General features: G+C 43.2%; 2 protein-coding genes across 2 annotated transcripts in view; both read right to left on the bottom strand.

Annotated features, from left to right (window-relative positions):
• LOC118516654 overlaps positions 1–17,478 on the bottom strand; it is a gene marked incomplete at its 3' end in the record, with an annotated part of 65,323 nt that extends 47,845 nt beyond the window's left edge. Inside the window, exons 1-2 of the mRNA XM_036062618.1 lie at positions 17,226–17,478; positions 15,508–15,870 (exon numbers count right to left, since the gene is read on the bottom strand). Coding sequence (XP_035918511.1) covers positions 15,508–15,571 — 64 coding nt within the window. The remainder of the gene's footprint in view (positions 1–15,507; positions 15,871–17,225) is intronic.
• Positions 2,615–3,750, bottom strand: LOC118516655 (microsomal glutathione S-transferase 1-like). Its single transcript, XM_036062619.1, has 3 exons — positions 3,508–3,750; positions 3,295–3,371; positions 2,615–2,969 (listed from the first exon to the last, which is right to left on the bottom strand). The coding sequence occupies exons 1-3, from the start codon at positions 3,631–3,633 to the stop codon at positions 2,729–2,731; spliced, it is 444 nt and encodes a 147-aa protein (XP_035918512.1). The 5' UTR covers positions 3,634–3,750; the 3' UTR covers positions 2,615–2,728.
• Positions 17,479–20,350: the final 2,872 nt, after the last annotated feature.

Here is a 20,350-nt window from a genome sequence, read left to right on the forward strand (position 1 = left end):
TTTAATCCATTTCGCCATCGCACTATGGCACGATATAGAAAAAACACAGCTTAGAAACAATTTACCCGCTTTTTGTGATATCAGACATTTTTCGAAAAATATTCCATTGATCTATACGGCACATGGAACGATGTCACCAGAGTGCGTGACCTTCTTGTGACGTCGAATTGGTCCGATAACTGCCCGTCGGTCGTGCCATATCGGCTCATGGTTCGGTTGATGCATATATGTATGAAGCGTCCATCTTGCGTTTGTGCGAGCGAAGCAGTAATGTTGTTGCCTGCTCAACGCTCCCAGGCAAAGGATGTTTTGCTAACTTGGGCACATGACCCGAGAACCGATTGCAGGAAGGAAACGGTCCTTTTGGCACGTCCTGCCCAAGTCCTGAGGCACTGCGTAAAGAGTTGGTGCACAAATATCAGCGCCATCTTTGGTTGCGGTTCGTTTATAAGCTGCCTGTGCGCTCCGAACCGATGCACCGGTTCGGGAAGACCGCCCAATGCACTCCATCCGTAACAGTCAATTGCCTGTGGGCTTGATCGATTTCCTCTACACTGTCCGCAGTATCTGCTACCAACGTTGCGGACAAGCCAGGTTCGAGGAGGGTCAATAAAATACCCAGAAGCCAAATCAATAAAATGCTAAACGTCAGCAACAGCCCTCACCCACTTGCAGAAGGTGATGGTACAGAAGAAAATCGTCGAGTCATACATTGAATGATATTTCGTTTGTGAGCATGGAGAAACGATACGTCGGGAAGGAACATTTATGCTTTAAGGCTTGCGAGTGTGTTATGTTTGTTCAGATTTGGGAGTGCAAAGATAAGCGTCAGATTCGATATGTTTGCATCTTATCAGCTTTTTTAGCTTAGTTTTCACGTACACCAGCGCAGTACTTTAAATATTGGTGAAATGCAATCAGCAAAGCTATATGGCCTGTACGTTCTACATGAATTAAACAAAATAGAGCAGAATTCTATACTAATTATGTTGTCAAACCAGTTCATAAACAATTTATAAGAGACAAATTATCCTAAATATTCAAGGAATATATCCCTCATGAAAGCTCAAAAATCCGTTAAGGCATTATTTAATCATTGATATATTGACAGAGTTTTTCAGTTGATAAGGCAATAGCATCCATTTTTATTGTAAGATCCATAGAGAAAATGGCATACAAAGCTAATTGATATGGAAACGGCTTCTGATGACAAGGAAATCATATACCTTTTCGGTCCGGTGGCCGATGCAATAACGGTGCCGGTCTTCACATGGCAGGACCGGAGTTAAAATCCCCTCTCGATCGTCGCACTATGGGTAAACTAAAGTCACAGGAAGCCAGAAATTGACAGGCTCGAGGTTTTAGGGCCAACGAAGAAGAAGAAGCAAAGACTTTTGTTACATTACATTACAATAATTTTAATTATAAAGTAAAATAGTTTGTCCAAGTTATGTATAGTCGACCCTCACTCATTCCAATGCAGTTGTGTATGAGTTTAACATCGATCGCCATGCGCCAGCTGTGCGAATTAAAGATCTTATCAAGGTTTTACACGATCGAAAAAAAAGATCGAGGGTTTTCTTAATTGGATGATGGATTTGCAACACAAATCTTGAAGCTAAAGCATTTCCCACAAAACCGACACGTATAGTTAATAATCTGATGTTTTAATACTGCATACAAATTTCATAACAGTAGCTATTTCCAAGGAAAATTTAAAAAAGAATAATTGATATTTCAAATTATTTCACTATTGTAATTCAAAAACTACTGAAAAAATTGATGAACAAAAAAACAGAAAAAGAGATTTAATATTATTTTTATAACAGTTCGATCAAAACATCTTTTTCCAACACAAGGCTTCATTTTTTAAAGCTCGAGCCACGATCCTTCAACTAAAGATACACGTTCGACGAGAGCCATTCCCTTGGCTGGTGTCAGTTTTCTGGAGACGTCACGTTCCAGATTAGAAAACAATTGTTTTCATAGTTTCACGTTACGGTTGACGGCACGTTAGCACCCTTTTCATCGAAAGCGTTCCTTGTTCCCTTCTGTCACCACTCTCCCATTTCAAACACATCCACCTCCATCATTTCCTTGCTTTCTGTTCTCCAGCATAAGCATGGAGGCCAAAACAACAATAGCAAAAAAAATCTCTCAAGGATGGAAGCAAATCGACAAAAAAAGAAAACAAATAGCCCAGCTTGGCGGGGAGCATTCTTTGGAATACATTTTAACTCCCCAATGTGGACGCTTGCAACAACATTGTCTTTGTAACATCTGCATCTGATGCGGGCGCCCAGGAGGACTGGAGCGCAAAAAACACATACACACTTCACATACATCGATAGCAAATAGCATTTCGTAGACAAGCAAAACGAGCTTTTGAACCGACACCGAACGTGTCAAAGAGTGTGTGCACGGGCCGGCGGTGAGCCCTGCCCAACTGAAAACTGATCGTTTTCCAGCCATTATGAGTCGATTTAAGAAAATGCGCACTGAATAGTAATGATTTTTCTTTCAATATGCACCCTCACGTTGGGGCACTCGCTTTGCTGTGCTCGGTACTCGGTGGCCGACTTTCGCTTGCAGAAAGAATGGATTTTAAGTACACTTAATGCTGAAGAGCTTTTTGACACCCGAAGAACCCGTTCGTCGTCCGGATGCACAAGGGCAAGTTTTATTCCCCTGCGTTCAGTGCGAGCTCTGGCGGTGTGTTTTAGGAATTCTACAGAAAGTGCAGCACTATCTGGACGCCCATGAAGACGGTCGTGAAGAAACCGGTTGCCCAGGCCATGCCCCGGAACTTATGCACCGGAACGAGCACATGGAATACGGTGTGACCGATGCGAACAAGCGCTACGAGACGGAACAGGTTGACGGCGACGGTTATGCTCGGGTTGGTGAACATGTACAGGAAGCTGATGATGAAGTACGGCAAAATATTTTCCATATCATTCCGGTGGGCACTGAAAGAATCCGAATGCAAGCAATAAGAAAAAAAACCTCAAATATACGAAGAGACGCAAACATGAGGCTCGATAAGCATTTCGAACGGTTGGACCACCGAACGGCAATGTAACCACGCAGAAATATGGCAACGGAAATGTGTTGCATTTGGATTGCAGCCCGTGGTGGGCTGCAGGATGGATTGCAAGATTCGAAAAATCCCAACACTCGCAGCTGCAATCTGACATCGAAACCATACGTATTCCATTCCGAACCGGCGACGCTGGGCAGTAAGCCAACGGCCCGTGTACACATAGCATAACTTCACCAGACAAAGTTACATACCGTCGGACACGTTCCACATCCGGATCGTCGTACGCAAGCTTGCCCCCCGGCTTAACATCTTCCGGATTTGAAAAGACCTGAAACGAGCGCCCAGCCAGACGGTGAGATTCACAAATCGGGGATTAACGCCCCATCCTACCCAGAACCGGAGAGCCCGATTCAGGGTGTCGGTTTTGTTTTCCTCTTCGTTTTTTGTTTCGGCCGTTCAGTTACCTTTTTGGAACCACGCAGTAGCCCGGTCAGCACCGACATGAGCAGCATCTTAAGCCCGAGTACGGCAGCCCAAAAGGCATAGGCCTGGAAAACGGCCGGTTCGACCAGCCCGAACTCTTGCGACATGATGATACCGGTTCCGGTGCAAGCAATGTGAACCAAAGGAAGAACTGACCCCTCTGGTTAGGTAATGCTTATCGCACGAAAGGTGAAATAATACTGAGGGTCCGAGTCGGGCCGGTTTCAAGAACGCTCTAGTTCTGCTTATCAGGTTATAGTGAGCGGCTTATCAGAAGGGTGTAGTGTGCCTTGCGGTGACTGGCAGATAACGGCTGGCCAGACAAGTGAGCAATGTACAGGCAAGGTAATGAATTTATGCGCATACGTTGCGTTGGAAATATTTTCGCAATTAATTCAACAGTGTTTGAAGGATATTAGGCGGAAAGAGTGGCTTACATATGGTTTGATTTCTAAGAACTAGAAGGGTAAGGTAACACTGCTTTGATGTTAAGCAGTCTATGTGGTAACATTAAAGTAATCGAATATTTGATTATCTAGTGAAGTATATTACACCCTCAAGTATTTCGTTTAATATTTATAATTTATAAGGAACAACTTAACATCAGAAGCCCAACAACTATTGGCGATCTGGTAGTCGAAGCGATAGAGGTATCGGTCTTCACACGACAGAATCGGAGATCAAATCCCATCCAAACCGTTACCTCTTAAAGAGGACTGACTATCCAACGATGTGATAGTCTCATCTACAACGATCTTGAAGTTGTAGCACGCTGTTATATGGTCACTGTAGTGTAATACACCATTATTTTAAATGCTGTTAAATAAAAAAACAAATGTGCTATACGTTCTTATTATTCTATAGGTTATAGCACATGCATAATTTATTCCATAAGTTTTAGTAAACATCAGCGACGCCTCTTTAATCATCTTTCATCTTAATTTCTATCATCACAAACATAAAAGAGCATTTACTTTGTAACCATGTACTACAACCGTTTTACGAGTACCGCAAACAATCCTTCCCTAAGTATTCATCAACATCACTACACTACTCCTCTGCTCAACAGTATCTTAACGAACGGAAGAGATCTTGTTGTTTTGTTTTGTTTTAGGCAATAAGCACACTTTCACAGCCATCACCGTAACATGACATCAGAGCGCTGCCACAGAAAAAAAAGTCACAATGAGACTGCAGTTCTCTAAAGTGGATAAAACGCTTCATCCCTCCACCGTGGCCGAACTCCAAAGCGAACTGATGAATAATCATTCTCGCCTCGCCCCTCAGTTATTCCACCGTAACGTGCAAAGCTTCACTCACTATCAACGACATAAAACCCCATCACTATTATCGTTGCGGGACCGCGTTAACAGTGGACTCCAGTCGTCATAAATCCGTAGCCAACAATATTCAAATTTTCTGAAGGATCTGAAGGATGTAAAATTTGAACAAGTGCTTTCGGTCTTTTCTGGGGTTGTTCTGAACTTTAGCGTTTAGTTGGCAGAGACAGGCCTCCGGTTCGCTTCGGTCACCTCAAAGGACACCATGAAACCGATGACCATTGAGAGGATGACCCGGTTATGACGCCGGTGGCTAAGTTTTATCATCTCGTTGCTGTTTAACCTCGGCTGTCAAGGGTCGCACAGGAAGAGAGAGAGAGAGAACGAGAGAGAGAGAGAGGGAGTGAGTATCATCATAATTTATGCCATTTGTTCACTTTTGTGATCTGCAACGGTCCGCCTGACACTAACCGTGAGCAACCACGGTGCACCTTTGGTGTAGTGTAAAAATATGATATCAAAATAAAAGCACAGCGCACGACCAGATCACCACCGAAAAAGGGGGGGAAAGAGAAGCTTTAGCTGAAAAATATGTACAAACTTCGTCCTTTTTTATCAAAGATGGAACACAACGAGTGCAGCAGCATTTCGTTTCCAATGTTTGGGAAGATCTTCCCAACCGGTGGCCTGCGTCCTCGGATGCAACCCTTGGACCGTGGGGATGATCGTGAGTGAGTTCGTGAAAGTTAATCCAAAACTCAAACAAACCACAACCACGCCATGGTGAAGTGCATGAAAAAATAAGATACCACCGAATATTAAAATTTTGCCATTTGAAATTCAACTCCAATGGCTTTGGGACTGCGACAAAGGCTGAGGGTGTAAAACCGGGTGGACAGCACCGGATCGAAAGAAAGGGGGGATGAAAAATGAAAATACGAAAAGACGGGACAGCGTACGAAAGCGGACTGGAATGAGGCGAATTATGTGTACTGTACGGCAAAGTAGACAAAAACAGCACGCAATGGTCAAATGGGCACCGAGGCTGGAAGATTGGGACGGTGTGAAAAGTTATTATCACCAGCTTGGACCAGATTGCAGACGGGTGGGTTTGCATTGGCCTCGGTGCTGAGTTCTGAGCGCGTTGTTCGGACGATTTCCCGCAGAAAAAGGACCTGAATGAGGGGTAGCCTGTGCGGAAGTGGTAGTTGGATCGGTCCAAAAAACGAAAACCAAAAGCCGACGCGAGTCCTTCGGGATGGGAGTGGAAACTGCCGGACGATGGCTCGGGCTAGCATAATCTCGTTTTAAAAGGTCGCTTCGCCTTGAGTGGGTGTTTTTATTTCATTACCTTTCTCACCCGCATTGCACCATCACACGACTTCCTCCCGGGCAGAGCGGCAGGCCTGCTGCCCGGCATTGAATTTCAGTCCGTTTCTCGCTTGTCACCTTGCTGCCGTTCATTGCATGCATACGGCGTCCCTTTTGCACCATCGAACGTGAAAGTTTCCCGAGAGGAAAATGGCAGCGACAACCGATGACCCAAACGAGGTAGGACAGTTGTAGAAAACTGTGGCGTACGCCGTGCCTTTATTTTGCCTATAATGGAGGTTATTTTTTATTCCAATATGATTCCCCAAACGTTTGTTGGTTTTTAATATGGCAAATAATAAGACCACTAACGAGAAGCTACTGGCTTCACGTGAGATTCGACCGACTGATTATATTTACCCACGGCGGCGCGGCAGTTTGGCTTTTACGATTTGTCACAACGGCGAGGCAGGCTGGGTATGATTGGAATTATAAATTTGCATTTTGTATTGCTACCGTGTGTTTACTTCCATAGTTTCAATCGATTTCATTTTCATTTGTGTGCAGGTGAGTCAATAAACCAGTCACATGAATGAGTTCGACAGTAGCGACAAGTAATATACAAATTGGTTTAGCAGAATGAAGCTAGCACAGGTACGCTGAGTCTTGCTGTAGATATAGATTTGGAAACATGTTTATTCAAAATTACATTAGAATAGCCTCGCAAAGACGATGGCCACGTGATGAACAATAACACGGATGCAAACATATCTGCCAGACCATCTCGAACCACACAACGCCCCTGCTGGCCTGGCACGCAATTACCGAGCGCTTATTTTATTATCATGTACAACATAGATTATGATTTCCATTCCGCTTCACACGATGTGGGATAATAATTTCACGCGCTTCGTGAGGACCTCCAGCAGTGCGATTCATTCCGAAGAAAAGCAATCAATCAATCATTTAATTGCTTTCCACCAGCCTTCCTGTCTCCCTCCCACCCTTCCGAACGGCCAGTGCTTTACGAAGACGGTTGCTGTGCGAAGCCCGTGGTGACATTTCCGATTTGCGTCAGTCAGCCAACGTTTTATGCCGGAAGCGTCTCGCTGTGCTGTCGACACTGGGAACGGAATCGAAACCACAGATCGTCAAGAAACCGACCGCTGGCGTTCGGGACGCTCAAAACGTCTGCAAAACATATTTCCTGTTTCCGGCGTTTGCTATCAGAGGCGGATATGCGCCCGGAGGAATCAGCCACAATCCGAGCAAGCGGTCGAACGACTTGATTACGTCTTAACGCACGACAGATCACAAAACGGCCATTAAAAGTCATCGAACTGCACGGTGCGACCAGTCGCTCGTCAAGAATGGATGTTCCTACCCACCCGTGCTGGGGTGAGATGGGTGGATACATCTTCTAATCGAGATTCTAATCGAGCCCCGTTTAAAAGGAATTAGCGATGATGTGCGTTGAAGTTGGTGCTCAAGGTTTCTGCCGTTTCATCCTGGGCTGGTGCTTTCTTTGCCCTCGCTAGTACAAGATGTGGGATCGGACAGGCTTTTCAAATGGGCTCAACGATCGTGCCGAGTCACGCTCATCGCTGCTAGTCTGCGTTTCGAGTGCCTCTCCAAGGCTGGATGGAAAAGGATTGCACCGCTGGAAATGTTAAGCATTCACCGAAAGAAGTTCCTTCTCATTCAGCACCTCCTGGCCGGTCGGGCCACCGATGTTGCTCATGCTGATGATGATGATGAGGATAATGAATGAGTAAACATTGAACAGCAATCAAGAGTCGATCGGTTCCATTTTCCCTACGCTCTCGACTCGGCTGTCTGCCGTACCATCGCGGTCCCATTACCCTGTGAAAGGTGCAGGAAAGATAGTTCAAACGCTGGTGATGTGCCGACGCGGGAGGTTTGGTTAATGTCGTTCGTGTATCTAGGTTGCCTTCCGGCAGCGGAAGAACATTGTTGAGTCATTTCGAGACCCAAGGCTCGGCCCGACAGCACTAGAAGTGAATGGATGCAAACTCACTCGTGTGAAGCCGCATAATTTTAGCAATCTCGGCTTCTATTCCGAAAAAAAACACGGACACACACACAAGCACCGTCGTTCAACAGACTGAAGTAGCGAACTATCGGTGGTACGCTTTAGCAGAACTGCTCACACCCGAAACAATCCCGGCGCAACGGGGAACGAATCGTTCCTTCGCACGAAACCGAAACCGGCTCCTCGGTGGATTTGCGAAACGCTTTCGCGTGCCGTTCCATTGGGAACCCTCCGCTGGCGGTCGTGAGATAATTAGGGAGGAAAATTCCAATTTACTGAACTCGAAGGAATCCCAGCAATTTTTTATCCTACAACGCTCCGTGGCGCTTTCTTCACTGCGAACGCAAACGAGAACGCGAGATAGAGAGAGAGAGGGAGAGAGAAAGAGTATGGGCGAGAGAAAAGGGAAAACTAGGACGAAGGTTAAGTTTATCCTTCTGGTGCGTTCGAGCAGCAATCGAAGAAATGGCAAGCTGGAAGCCATTTCGCTTTTATTGGCAATCTTTGTTATGCTGCCGGGGCTGCCCGCATTTCAGAGCGGGGTCGTCGATGGTTCAATGCTGGCCCGGTTCTGTACGTTCATCCTTCTTAGACTGCTGTTGCTTTTAGGCTGCCACCATTCCGGCATGCTGATTTGTTCGATGCAAGGTTCCTTTATGAGCTGAGCTTTGATGCTACCGCCTGGGTTCCAGGGTTTAGGGGAAGTTCTGTCTCCCCCTTTTTCTGTCCCTCAAAAGCATCGGCAAATTAGCTCGGTTTCGAACATTTTCCGTCAGTTTCGTCGTCATCCAAATGGAATGCGGCATCTAAATGTCTTTGTGTTGCTTTGGGGAATGTATCGATTTTCCCATTTGCAAACCGTTGTCATAATCTTGCCCGAACTCAGTGCATGCGCTTCCGATTGTGGGAATGCGCCAGCGAAATCAAGGATGGTTGTTTTTCTTTATCCGAGTGGAAAGGTCTGGTCTGGGATTGCTAATCAAGGATGTCTTAATGATACGTTAAGGATTAAGGCAATCGCTATCTTTCGGGATTGCACATTAAAACTAGATGCCACCACAGTTCAACAAGCAATGAGATAATCATGTTTGAAATATTTGAATTCATGAAAACTGGAGCGTTGATTGTATTTCAAAAAGACCATTCAAAATGGCTGTTGCGCTAAGTTTTACAGTTTTTAAATTATATACCGTTGGCGATGAACAAAATTGAAATCAAATACATCAACTCTATCAACGGTCTTGCTGATGTGATGTAGCTCAAGGATCCTTTGTTTCCTACGGGTTTTTGTCATCGCTTGCACTTCTTCCTCTTTGCTTAATGACCAGCATCATCATTCGAGTCATCTAATGGTTTGCTAGACTTATTGATACTACGTATTTGGAAGATCAGTTTTCATGACAGGAGAACGGTCGCTTGCACAACAAATGCACTCCGTTCCTGGGAGTGGAAAATGACCGTCTTGAATTTTGGATTGTATGTCTGATGCTTGAGCTGCCTCTTCTTAATGCACGTCTTGAGCAGCCAAGGTTATCATTCATCACAGCGCTCCTTAACGGTAGCATCGACGCTACTCACCTCTATAAACTGGTTTGTGCCTGCCAGAACGCTACGTCCTCTAGCAATGCTGGCAATCAACGGACCATGAACTGTTTTTGGTTGCCACAGCCAACTTCTACGTTTGTGGCGAGAATTCAACGCTGTCTGCGTTGTCTTTGAGCCTGGTTTTCTGGTCCGTTGAGTTAGTCAGACGTGTTAATTTCCAGCGTTTGTCCAACAGCCTTTTTCTCTAATATGAACTCGTGTACAGTCTTACTCACTTGTAAAACCGTGCTCTCGAGAGGAATAAGCAGTCCATCGATTTATCATAAAAATAAATAATTTAAATGCATATTTGAGATACGCCGTCTCAGATTGTAGCAGCTGAAAAGACCTGTCTTATTTCGTAATTTTGAAATTCCAGTCATGATATTGGACTTGGCTGTCATACACAGTTTCTAACTAGACATATTTACTTCACGTGGTAAGAAATAGGATCCGTTCGTTTGAAATTTGCAGGTTAAAGTTTATACTCATTGTTGCTTTCTGTTCTATTTACTATTTACCAAAAACTTCGTCCTGATTTATTAAACGACCACTAACAAATCCATGTAATGTTGCAAAGCAAAGCACTTGGTATAAGTGGCGCTCGTGCGAAGGAAAGAGAACATTAATTGTGCCCGGCGGATGAACCAACAGCGGGCTACAGTGACCATAGATGATCAGTAAGAACGTGCTAATGTGGCGATTATCCTGTGAAAATCTCTATCACATGGCGTTGTTTCTAGATTTCAACACCTGCCGGCAGGACACCTGTACTTGACTGATTATGTGTCAGAATCGATGTTTTTTTTTGTGTTTTATTTCTGTCCATCCTATTTTAATATCAGTGGCTTCCCACGTTCCACGTCGTATGAAAAAGTTGTGTAGATAATGTCATGAGAATTATTTTTAATCCTCCGGACACACATAAAGCTGAAATGATATGCGTTGTGGCTAGATAATGAAGGTTGCTGTGTACTTTATTGCCTTTGTAATTATGCAATTATGCGTGGCTTATTTACGCATCGTGGTTTAATTAATTCAGCAGCGTTCGTGTACCTTCATTTGCATCAGTGATCGGCAATGTAAGCTAATATTGGTTTAAATGATGCATTTTCTTTTAAACTAAAAATAAACACCAGTAAAGTGGACGTAAATATTTCTATAACGAAACTAGTTATTAATTAATCAATGTGATACAGACAGGCCAAACGTTGCTTTGCTCTGGTCTATTTTCTATCGTAGTGATACAAACGAATTCGACGTTTATTCGTTAACGTTGACTCTAATAAGACCTAGGCGTGCTGATAAAAAAAACTTCTCTTCATATCTATTCTTCTTTCATAATACTACTATCCTACTTTCAAGAGGTATTAGTCTGCTACTTCCTTCTTCCTTGGTTTCAGTAACCCGTACCAGGATAGTCAGTTCTACAGTACGGGGAGATAATCCGGAAAGGATTTGCAACTGATCCGTTCTTGTTAGCTACTGATGCAACTCCCCTATGCCACCAGGTCGTCGAAAGATTATGAAACAACCATTTCATAACTGTTTCAAGTAAAATGACTTAACCGTCTCACTACATACTAAGAAAAAAATAAGCTAAATAGCAACTACAGCGTTATCGAGAAACTTACTCAGCTGAGTTCTAAAGCTGATCAATAAGGCACTCTCTTGAAGAACAAACCATTGAATACAATTTTCCCTAATTCTGAAGAGATAAGTTTTTGCATTGACGCTTCAGTAACTGGCAATCCACAGCCAGAATGATCATCTTAAAACGACTTCATTTCTTCGCCTGTGCGCGCTTTTCCAAGAACACTGTTAAAACAGTCCATACGAGAACAAAGTAAACCAGCTACAAAAGGCATTCCACTACGTCGCTTGATCTAAAATATTTCTTACTCCAACCTGCTACAGTTCCCGCCCCGTCCTGGATTTCCTTGGCAAATTATCAGCAGCTGTCAGGTGCACAAAAGCTCGACTTGATTGCAAAGCAAGTTGGTGTCAAAGATGGAACGAGAGAGAGAAAGAGAGAGAGAGAGAGAGAGAGAGAGAGAGAGAGAGAGAGAGAGAGAGAGAGAGGGAGTGAGAGTGCTTCTATCCACTTCCTAAACACAAGGCTATCCCCGAATTATAGAATGTATTTCGGTACCTCGCCATTAGAACGACCGAAGACCACCTTCAAAGGACCAACATCTTTCCCCTACCATTTTAGTGTTCACACGATTAAGGACACCACGTGTCTTTCGTTTGCATTGAACGTTGTTCCTTCGGGCACAATCAAACAGACGTCCTGGCGATGGCACAATAACATCAATATTTTCTCCCACCGTAGAATGGTGGTGTGTTTGTAGCACTCCAAACTCATTAGAGGTTATTTTTCGATTTCGAATTGTTACGACACCCCGAGCCAAAGAAGAGCACAGTCACACAAAGTTTAATTTTATCTTACTTACGTATACCCTCTATTCGAAACAGATCCGCAGCTCTAAAGAACAGTCTCCTTCAGCACAAATACAATACTCGATATTGTTTCAAAGCTTTTGGCATTATGATATCGTTTAAAACCAAAGTTCAATGGAAATAATCACATTAAAACTATCGAGTTTTTATGACGCAATGGAATGGAAATGCAAACGATTGAAAAGAAAATCTAAACTGTGAATTAAAACATAACCTTTCTATTCACTGACCACTTAGCAAACCGACGCTTTAATGCAGACCGGGTTCTCTTCAAAACCGATTTCCTCAGTCGGTCATTCGTTCAGTTACCTGTCTTGCTTCAAACCTCCACTCATTACACAGACTCGTCCTAAGTCGAACGCTCGAGATTTCATGGTTGGTCTTTGGAGAACGGGTTCTACGTTTCGCCATCTTGTACAGGCACATAATATAAAACTGCCTTATGCAGAAGACTCCGGCAAACGGTTTCGTCGTGGTCGGCTGCTCTTATGATAGTTTCTTACTGCGTTTGGTACCGTTTGGTTTCGTGGTTGTTCCTTTTTTCTACTTCAGTCTTTCTTGCTCTAGTGATGATGCCTGCGGTTTACACGTCACAGAGCCAAAGTGCTCTGCTGCAAAGGTTTACCGGAGATAGGAATCGGCGGAGTGTTGCTTCTGGTTCGTTCCCTTGCACCCATGCATTCAAAATGCTACACGGGAAGCTTCACGGGTAGCAGTGAAGCTGTCGTTTTTCTTATGAGTTTGTCCTGCTGCATTAGGTGGTCTCTAATGGCATACACACAAACACATAAACACTCACACGGGTTTCTTGAAGGAAGCGTTTGTCCTGGCTGAGGTTTAGCTGAGAAGAGCCTGCCATCGGGCAGGCTGCTACCATGCAGACTTGTTTAGACATTAAAGCTCATTTGGCACGTTTGGTTGCATCAAAACCGCATCGAAGAAAGCTGGGACGCCCATTCACTCCTTCGGACGTTCTTCCCGCACATTGCACACATTGTTAATTACATAGCATATCAAGCAAATTAAAACTAACGATCCTTATACACGCTGTGCACCGATAAGCGAAGCATGTGAACGACGGGTCTCTTAACTGAAAGGCAGAGCCAGTTTCGAGTGGCAAATGACAACGATGTTCGTAAGAAATCCACCCTGCGGCTCTTATCTTCACTTATTAAATTCATTAATTTAATGTGCAAGGTGGAAAACTATTTTCACACGAGCAGAGAAGGTTTACTACTGGAGAGCTATTCGTTGTTATTTGCAAATATCGATCGTTATCAACCGTTTTATACAATTTTCCTTATCACGTTATCACGTTTTCATAAGTAAATGATGATATTATAAACCGAAATATTAATCTGTTGCAACGATCAATGGATGAAAATAAGTGTATTCAGAAGCATAGAACAAAAACACGCTCTCATCGTTTTTTAGCACAAAACCGCAGAGTTATGTGCTTGCTCATGGCATGAATCACAGCAAACAGCAGACCAAATGTACCGCGTTAAATAACGGTTTTCTCAGAATCAACCGGATGATATTATCTTGCTGCAATTAGGAAACCATGTTTTCACACCTGACGTAAAATGGCAACCGTACCATAACTTTCTTGCTTCATTGTCTTCCCGTAAAGTCTAAGCCATCGCTGCAGCTGCAGATGTGCGAAGGTAGGACATGGCTAAAGAACGAGAAAAGAGGATATTATTTGCTCTCTTGTTCGCATTTTTAACCTCAGCAGGACGACCTTACCGTACATCTAACTCTTTTGTGGGTTTGCACACAAACATTTTCAATTGGTCTGTACTTTGTACGGCAGAAGATCACTGTCGCGAGCGAAGTAGCACTGTGCTGCTGCATTAATTCGTTTTTCCTCATATCTTACTTTTCATCTTTTGATAACTTGAGATAGCTTAAGCACGTACATGAAAGGCCCAGAAAACAATGGAGTATTATTCGATGGGTTGAACTGCAGCATTGTGCAAGGTTAAAAGTGTGCTAATAATTGCTTTCCGTAGAAAAGTAATATTATTCACTGACTGGCATCTAGAGCCGAAACACCAACCAAAGGAAAAATGAAACACATTTTATACCAAGCTTATTAAGTCCTTTTCTTGTGGTGGGAGTAATGCTCACTTCGCCAATCGGCAATGTTATTTTCATTGTGGTTACACTTGAGTCAAGTAAAATTAATACGTAGTTATTTAGTCTTTCATATTATCTACTTAACATATTTTACATACAAGAAGCAAGATAGACCTCAGTAAAGCAACTACAGGGATATCACGACGTTCAATACCACTTGCAAGATTTTCTCCATAATATAACAAGATCAACTTGTTCCATTTGTCGAAAAGATAGTTGGACACTATCAGAGCGGATTCCAAATCAATCACGGACCAGATCTTCACCAAGCAGGAAATCTTGATGTAGGTGGTGGAGCAGCAGCTACACTCCTACTATCTTTTTTCGGGTTTAAAGCCGGATATGACAGCATAGTCATATCCCGGCCAAACTTACTTGGCTTCTAAGAATGACATCCGATACCGATGCAATGACTAGCTCTTCGAGCTGTACCAGTGAATTGGACTAGCCAAGCTCCGGTGAGCTGGTCATGTTATGAAAAAGGCACAGGACAAACCAGCCCGTAAAGTTCTTTTAGGCCGTCCACATAGACGAAAAAGCCGTAGTAGGTCCAAATTGCGATGGAGTGATGGCATCGATCCTAGAATGGCCAACGAGTGGATTGACAGGGTTTATGGACGAACGATAGTTTTTTTTTGCAAATATTTAGAATTCGAACTGCTTTTCTGAATTCATTTAGGCACATATAATAAAGTTAGCGATACTCAGTTGTTGATGACTACGCTTGTAATCGCCTTGGACGCGACATCAGTTTTGCCCAAAAATTACACTCTCCTAATATGACTTATTTCTTGAATGACCTCCCACGGATCAAAACCATTGCAACCTTCTACCAACTTAATTGAAAGGTGACAGTTTCAATAAAAGATTTTAAACAGTGTAAAAGTTAAATTACTTAAAGAATTCACATTTTTTCACAATGTTTTCAAATTTTTTCTGTTTGCTCATTTAAAGATAATTTTCTCTTTGTGTAAAGGAAGACTCTAATTCTTTTGTTTAATGTTCTCCACTTAGCGGTACGCTTGCTTTACAGCATGGAAACAATCTCTTGTACTCGGCATGAAAAGTTCGAATCGGCACACAAACAAATGTTAAAATGAATGGAAAGAAGCGCATAAGAATTTTAAGTGAACCATCAAGTCACGTACCTGCTGCCAGCAGCAACCACAGGATGGGAAGCCGTAAATCCATTACGCTCGGAAGTGTTCCCATAGTGGGCGGTAAGGGAGAATCTTCGTTTCCAGATCCTCCTCGTGCACTGCAGCGCTCACCAGAGGTTTGAAATGATTTTTGGTCGGTTTCCGTGTTAGGGTTTCACGTACACTCGTTTGCACGGCGGCAGCCTTCACTTCACATTTACACATCCACACACACACACACACGCACACACTCGTTACGGGGTTTGCAGGTTCCAGCAGGCTGACCCCAAGTACCGATGCACTCACAATTTTCAGTCGTTGCAAATCTGTTTCACTACACTTTTTCTACCATTTTTTTTTTTTGGGGGGATCCTACAAACCACCACCGCACGGTAGGTTGTTAAAACGTTTTGATGGGGAGAAACACGGCATTAAAAAAAGTTGCAAAGAAGCATCACTGACGATCAAGGTGTACTGCTGCATCCATCCATCCATCTATCCAACTCTGTTGCACGGTGGAAGGTATCGTGGGGATTTTAAAGGATAACCTTTTGCATCCCAATCTGGAGTACCTTGAGAGTTGCTAGGACGTAGCTTACGCTTGAAGTGTTTCACTTTGGATTCCGAAAAATAGCACGCTCACACACAAATAGCAGCCCCTCAGGATGAAACACAGCGGAGCCAGGAACTGTCGTCGAAGGTGGGTAGAAACTCACAAATTTAACCGCAAATAGAACCTCGAAGAGCAGGGGGGAGGGGATGGGAAGGCGTGTTGGCTACGGGGCGAACCGTTATGTGCAGAGGTGAGAGAACACCACCAGAACCACCTTAACCAGATCCGGTTTAACCCCCGGTGAATGGAAGGCCAGGCAAATTTTCTCTTAGCTTGTTGGCTCGGTTGTTCGGCCAATGCAGGTCCTGTTGCTGCATCGTTCTTCTCTAACATCGGTGCATCGAAGTGTTATGGTGTTGATGGTTTTGTTTGTGTTTCATTCAGAGCTTCAGAGCGCCGTGGAGAAGGATACCTTTTTTTGTAAAAACCAACCCTAATCATTGCCGTTTTCTCTCGGTTTCTCTGCCGCAAGTCGAACTTTCTGACGATTCAGAGACAAGCATAAGGTGCTGACAGTTGTGTTAGCCTTTTTGATTGTTGGTAAAAAAGGGTTTTGGTTATATTTCTTGGTTTCTGTCTTACGGTTTCACTTTTCCAGGCCAACTTTAACATCAGCATGCAGTTCACAAGCATTTAATTTGCACTTCTTGTTAAAGTACTGGAGAGCTTTATCTAACAATTATTGTAAAAACTTATAAACTGATAAGAAGCCTTATCAGTAGAAGGCTTTCTTTGCACATTGCTCTGTAAAGGACCTGCGCGTTTTGACACTCTCACTCAAATATGCTCCAATTTATGGGGTGACTGACCTCTATTGTTTTGCCGCAGCAATGGAACGCGTGTTTTCAGCATAATTTAATTTATCTCTACCTTCTTGCTACATCATCTCGCGAGACTTATTCACCTACCCAGTGACTCTACTACCTGGGCGTGGAACAATCCGGAACCGACCCCGGAAAAAGCAAATCTTCTGTACAACGGTTGTACGTAGGAAGGCCTGCCGAAATTACTTCGGTTAAAACGCCATTTTTTGTGGCTTTGGCTTGTCATTCTGTTGTGCTTTTTTGTGATGAATTTGTCATGAATGAAGCAAGAGGAAACATGAAGAACCTACCAAACGGCCACACTGCTTGACCCTTACGAATGTTCACTTCAAGAGAAACGGTACGACGCGCGTAGGTTTGTTTGTACTTTGTGGATTTTTGGCCCACTGCTGTTGATTTGAAATATTGCTCACTAGCTCACTGCTATTTGCAGAATTTGTTTGTTTGAGATACCGTAACAGATGACCTAATTGAAGAATCTTCCGGTCATGTGTAGGTGGTATTTTCTTCAGCAATAAACGTAAAAGGTTGAAATAGTGCTCGATGATGTCTGCAAAAAATGTAAGAGGAATACACACATTAGATAAATGATATCAATTCAGATATATAAGAACAGAATTGAAGAGGAATCATTGTGAATAAAGAGAACAGTCATAAAAATTTGAAAAACACTAAAATATAATCAAGAAAAAAATCATTCAAAAATAAGTTACCTCAACTTTTCTGAAATAATCTTACAAATTCAATTTTGTGAATAAAATTGCTTTGAATTTTTCGTTTGACACTTTTCTGTTTCCTAAAAGTACATTAAAGAAATACCCTCTACCGAGAAATCCTTTACTTTAATTTACCTTTATTTAAAGATTCCCTACAAGTGTGCTTGGTTCAACCGAGCCCTTTAATACATCGTTGTGCAAAAAGTTTTCTTCGCTCCACTTCCACCTCACCCGCTCCAGTGGAATGCATGTGCCTTTGATGAATCCTACCCTAAACCACACCCCATGATAAGTGGCCGAGAATAATTCATGTTTCAAATTGGGAAATTTTCACCCGCCGAGATGCGAGCCTGCCGACTCGAACTTCTCCACATATCTACTGCGCCCTTACTAACCTTGGGCTTATTCGGAATATTTCAGCCTTCCTGCCCGGGAGTCAGGGTTCCAATGATGAGGGTGCTACGGTTTCGCTTACATATAAAAATCACTTTGCTGTACACGATTTCTTACACGAGAAAATTGCTCGTTTTGATTATTTCAATCTGCTCTGCGCACATCTCCACGATCTCCCGCGGCCATTGGTAGGAGAAGATGAAACGCTGGTATGATCCGTTGGTGACAGCAAACCAGATTTCGCTATTCTACCGGGATTATTTTTTACCGTGGTAGGATGTTTTACAGTGGTGCGCGTAAAAGTATAAAACCAGTGGAGATTTTTTCACCTCAACCTTTCGGGGTGTGCTGTTTGTAGGCATTTCCACTGCACATGAAAACACTTGTGTGTACGAAACTGTGGGGCCAAACTCAATTGGGCTTTATTAAAAATTAAAGCCATTTGTAACGGGTAAAAAGTACCAAAACTCTCCTCGGCACGCTTAACAAACCGCCCGGCCCGGTACGCGTGTGCGTGATCACTTGTCAAAACGTTTTCCACGAAACCGTCGCCAAGGCTTGCTTGGCTTGGGAAATATATTCTAATCTCTTATGCGGCACAATTCAGCAACAATTTAATGAATGCCTGACATCGAGCCTGCCACAGGCCGACGTGTTTTGCCCATGATTATGGCGATACCGGGAAAGGAGAGTGGGCTGGAGAGGAAGTAATGTTGGCGGAAATAAAAGTCAAGAAAAATGTACCCATATGCAAACGAACCGCCCGGAACGTTCGGATCGGCTAGGATGTCAGCTCCGTGAAGATGGTATGATGAAGAAAGATTGTACTTAGCATTCAACTGAATACTCGCCGTCGTTCGCCTGTGCCCTTCTTTCTCGAAAGGATTTTCGAGTGTATGCTGCGTCGGGGCAAAGAAACATCCAAGCGATTTCAAATTGAAGCAACAGACCGCGTGATTTGTTTCACGTTCGGCCATTTATCTTCCGCGTGGCTTTGCCCTTAGCGGCGAAGTTTAAAACTAAACGCCAACAGGTTGCGTCGCGAAAGATGGTACAGCGAATAACAAAGATTGAAGAGACTGAAGTGAAGTTTTTCGATTACCCAAAACAAACTGAAATCCAACGCACATGTCACAAGCTGGGATATATGGGTGAAAAGTTTTATCCCACTTACCGATCCACTCCGCTGAACCGGCGAGCCGTGCTGTGGTACTGCTGCTTCGAGGTGGAAAATCTGTCACAAACTTCTCTTTAACAAACTGCAATCAAAACATGGTAGAATAATTTGCTTCGCCTGCGTAAAACGAACTCATGTTTGACAGTGAAGCGGTACGGTACCGCGTAGAAGGGAAGAATCAAGCGCGTCAAGTCTGCGGGTGGCAGACTATAGTTCGTGTATGCTGTGTGCGCATGTTTTTGAGGGGAAGATTTTAATTGAATGTTTGCTCAAGTGTCACATAAAACGTTATATGCTGCAGGAAATATGGCACGAAAGTATTATTCAAAGCGTTTCACTAGAAAAATACTTCAAATGTCGGGGAAGTTGCTGAGTCACATTTGAGGCCTGATGATACTTAAAAAAAAATCTAAAATGGTCAGATTCAAATGTTGGTTTATTTGTTGTGTGACGGTGATTTATACGTTGATATGCTAAGTGTCATCACAAATTTTACCACTTCATGTTGAAAGTCACTGAAAAAATATTGTAATAGTAACTCTTAACGACAATTTCCAAATTTTAATTCAGCTAATGTTTATGTCTTTGAAATGTTTTGTTTTTTTTTTTTATACAGTTGCCCATGTCGTCAGTCCTGAGTAATAATCATATTGTCAACTTTAATTTGGTCCATGCAGGGTGTTCCTGTGGTAGAGGCGATAGCGGCTTCGCTTTTCACTCGGTTGAAAGCAGCAAGGTTCCAATCCCATCTGAACCGTTCTTCCATAGTGAGACGTGACTATCAAACTAAGTGGAATCAATGAGAATAGCAAACAGGTTTTGTTATTGAGGAAGAAGCGAAAATTGGTCCCTGATATAGATGTTAAGGTACTTATTCTGTAAAATTTGAATGTGTAAGACGACATTTTATAGCACATACATGTAATAGTGACTAAGAAAAGTCAAATTCCAAAGAGTTTTAAAATGATTGGCTATAATTTCTAAGATCCACGATTTCTACTTCAAACTTGTTTGATCTATCTTGAAATATGCGAGCGTAGTATCTGACGGGGCGGTCCGCTGGCCGAGGCTATAACGGCGCTGGTCTTCACACGGCAGGACCGGGGTTCAAATCCTTTCCAGACCGCCT

This window comes from Anopheles stephensi, unplaced genomic scaffold (assembly GCF_013141755.1).
Source record: "Anopheles stephensi strain Indian unplaced genomic scaffold, UCI_ANSTEP_V1.0 ucontig37, whole genome shotgun sequence".
Lineage (NCBI taxonomy): Eukaryota > Metazoa > Arthropoda > Insecta > Diptera > Culicidae > Anopheles > Anopheles stephensi.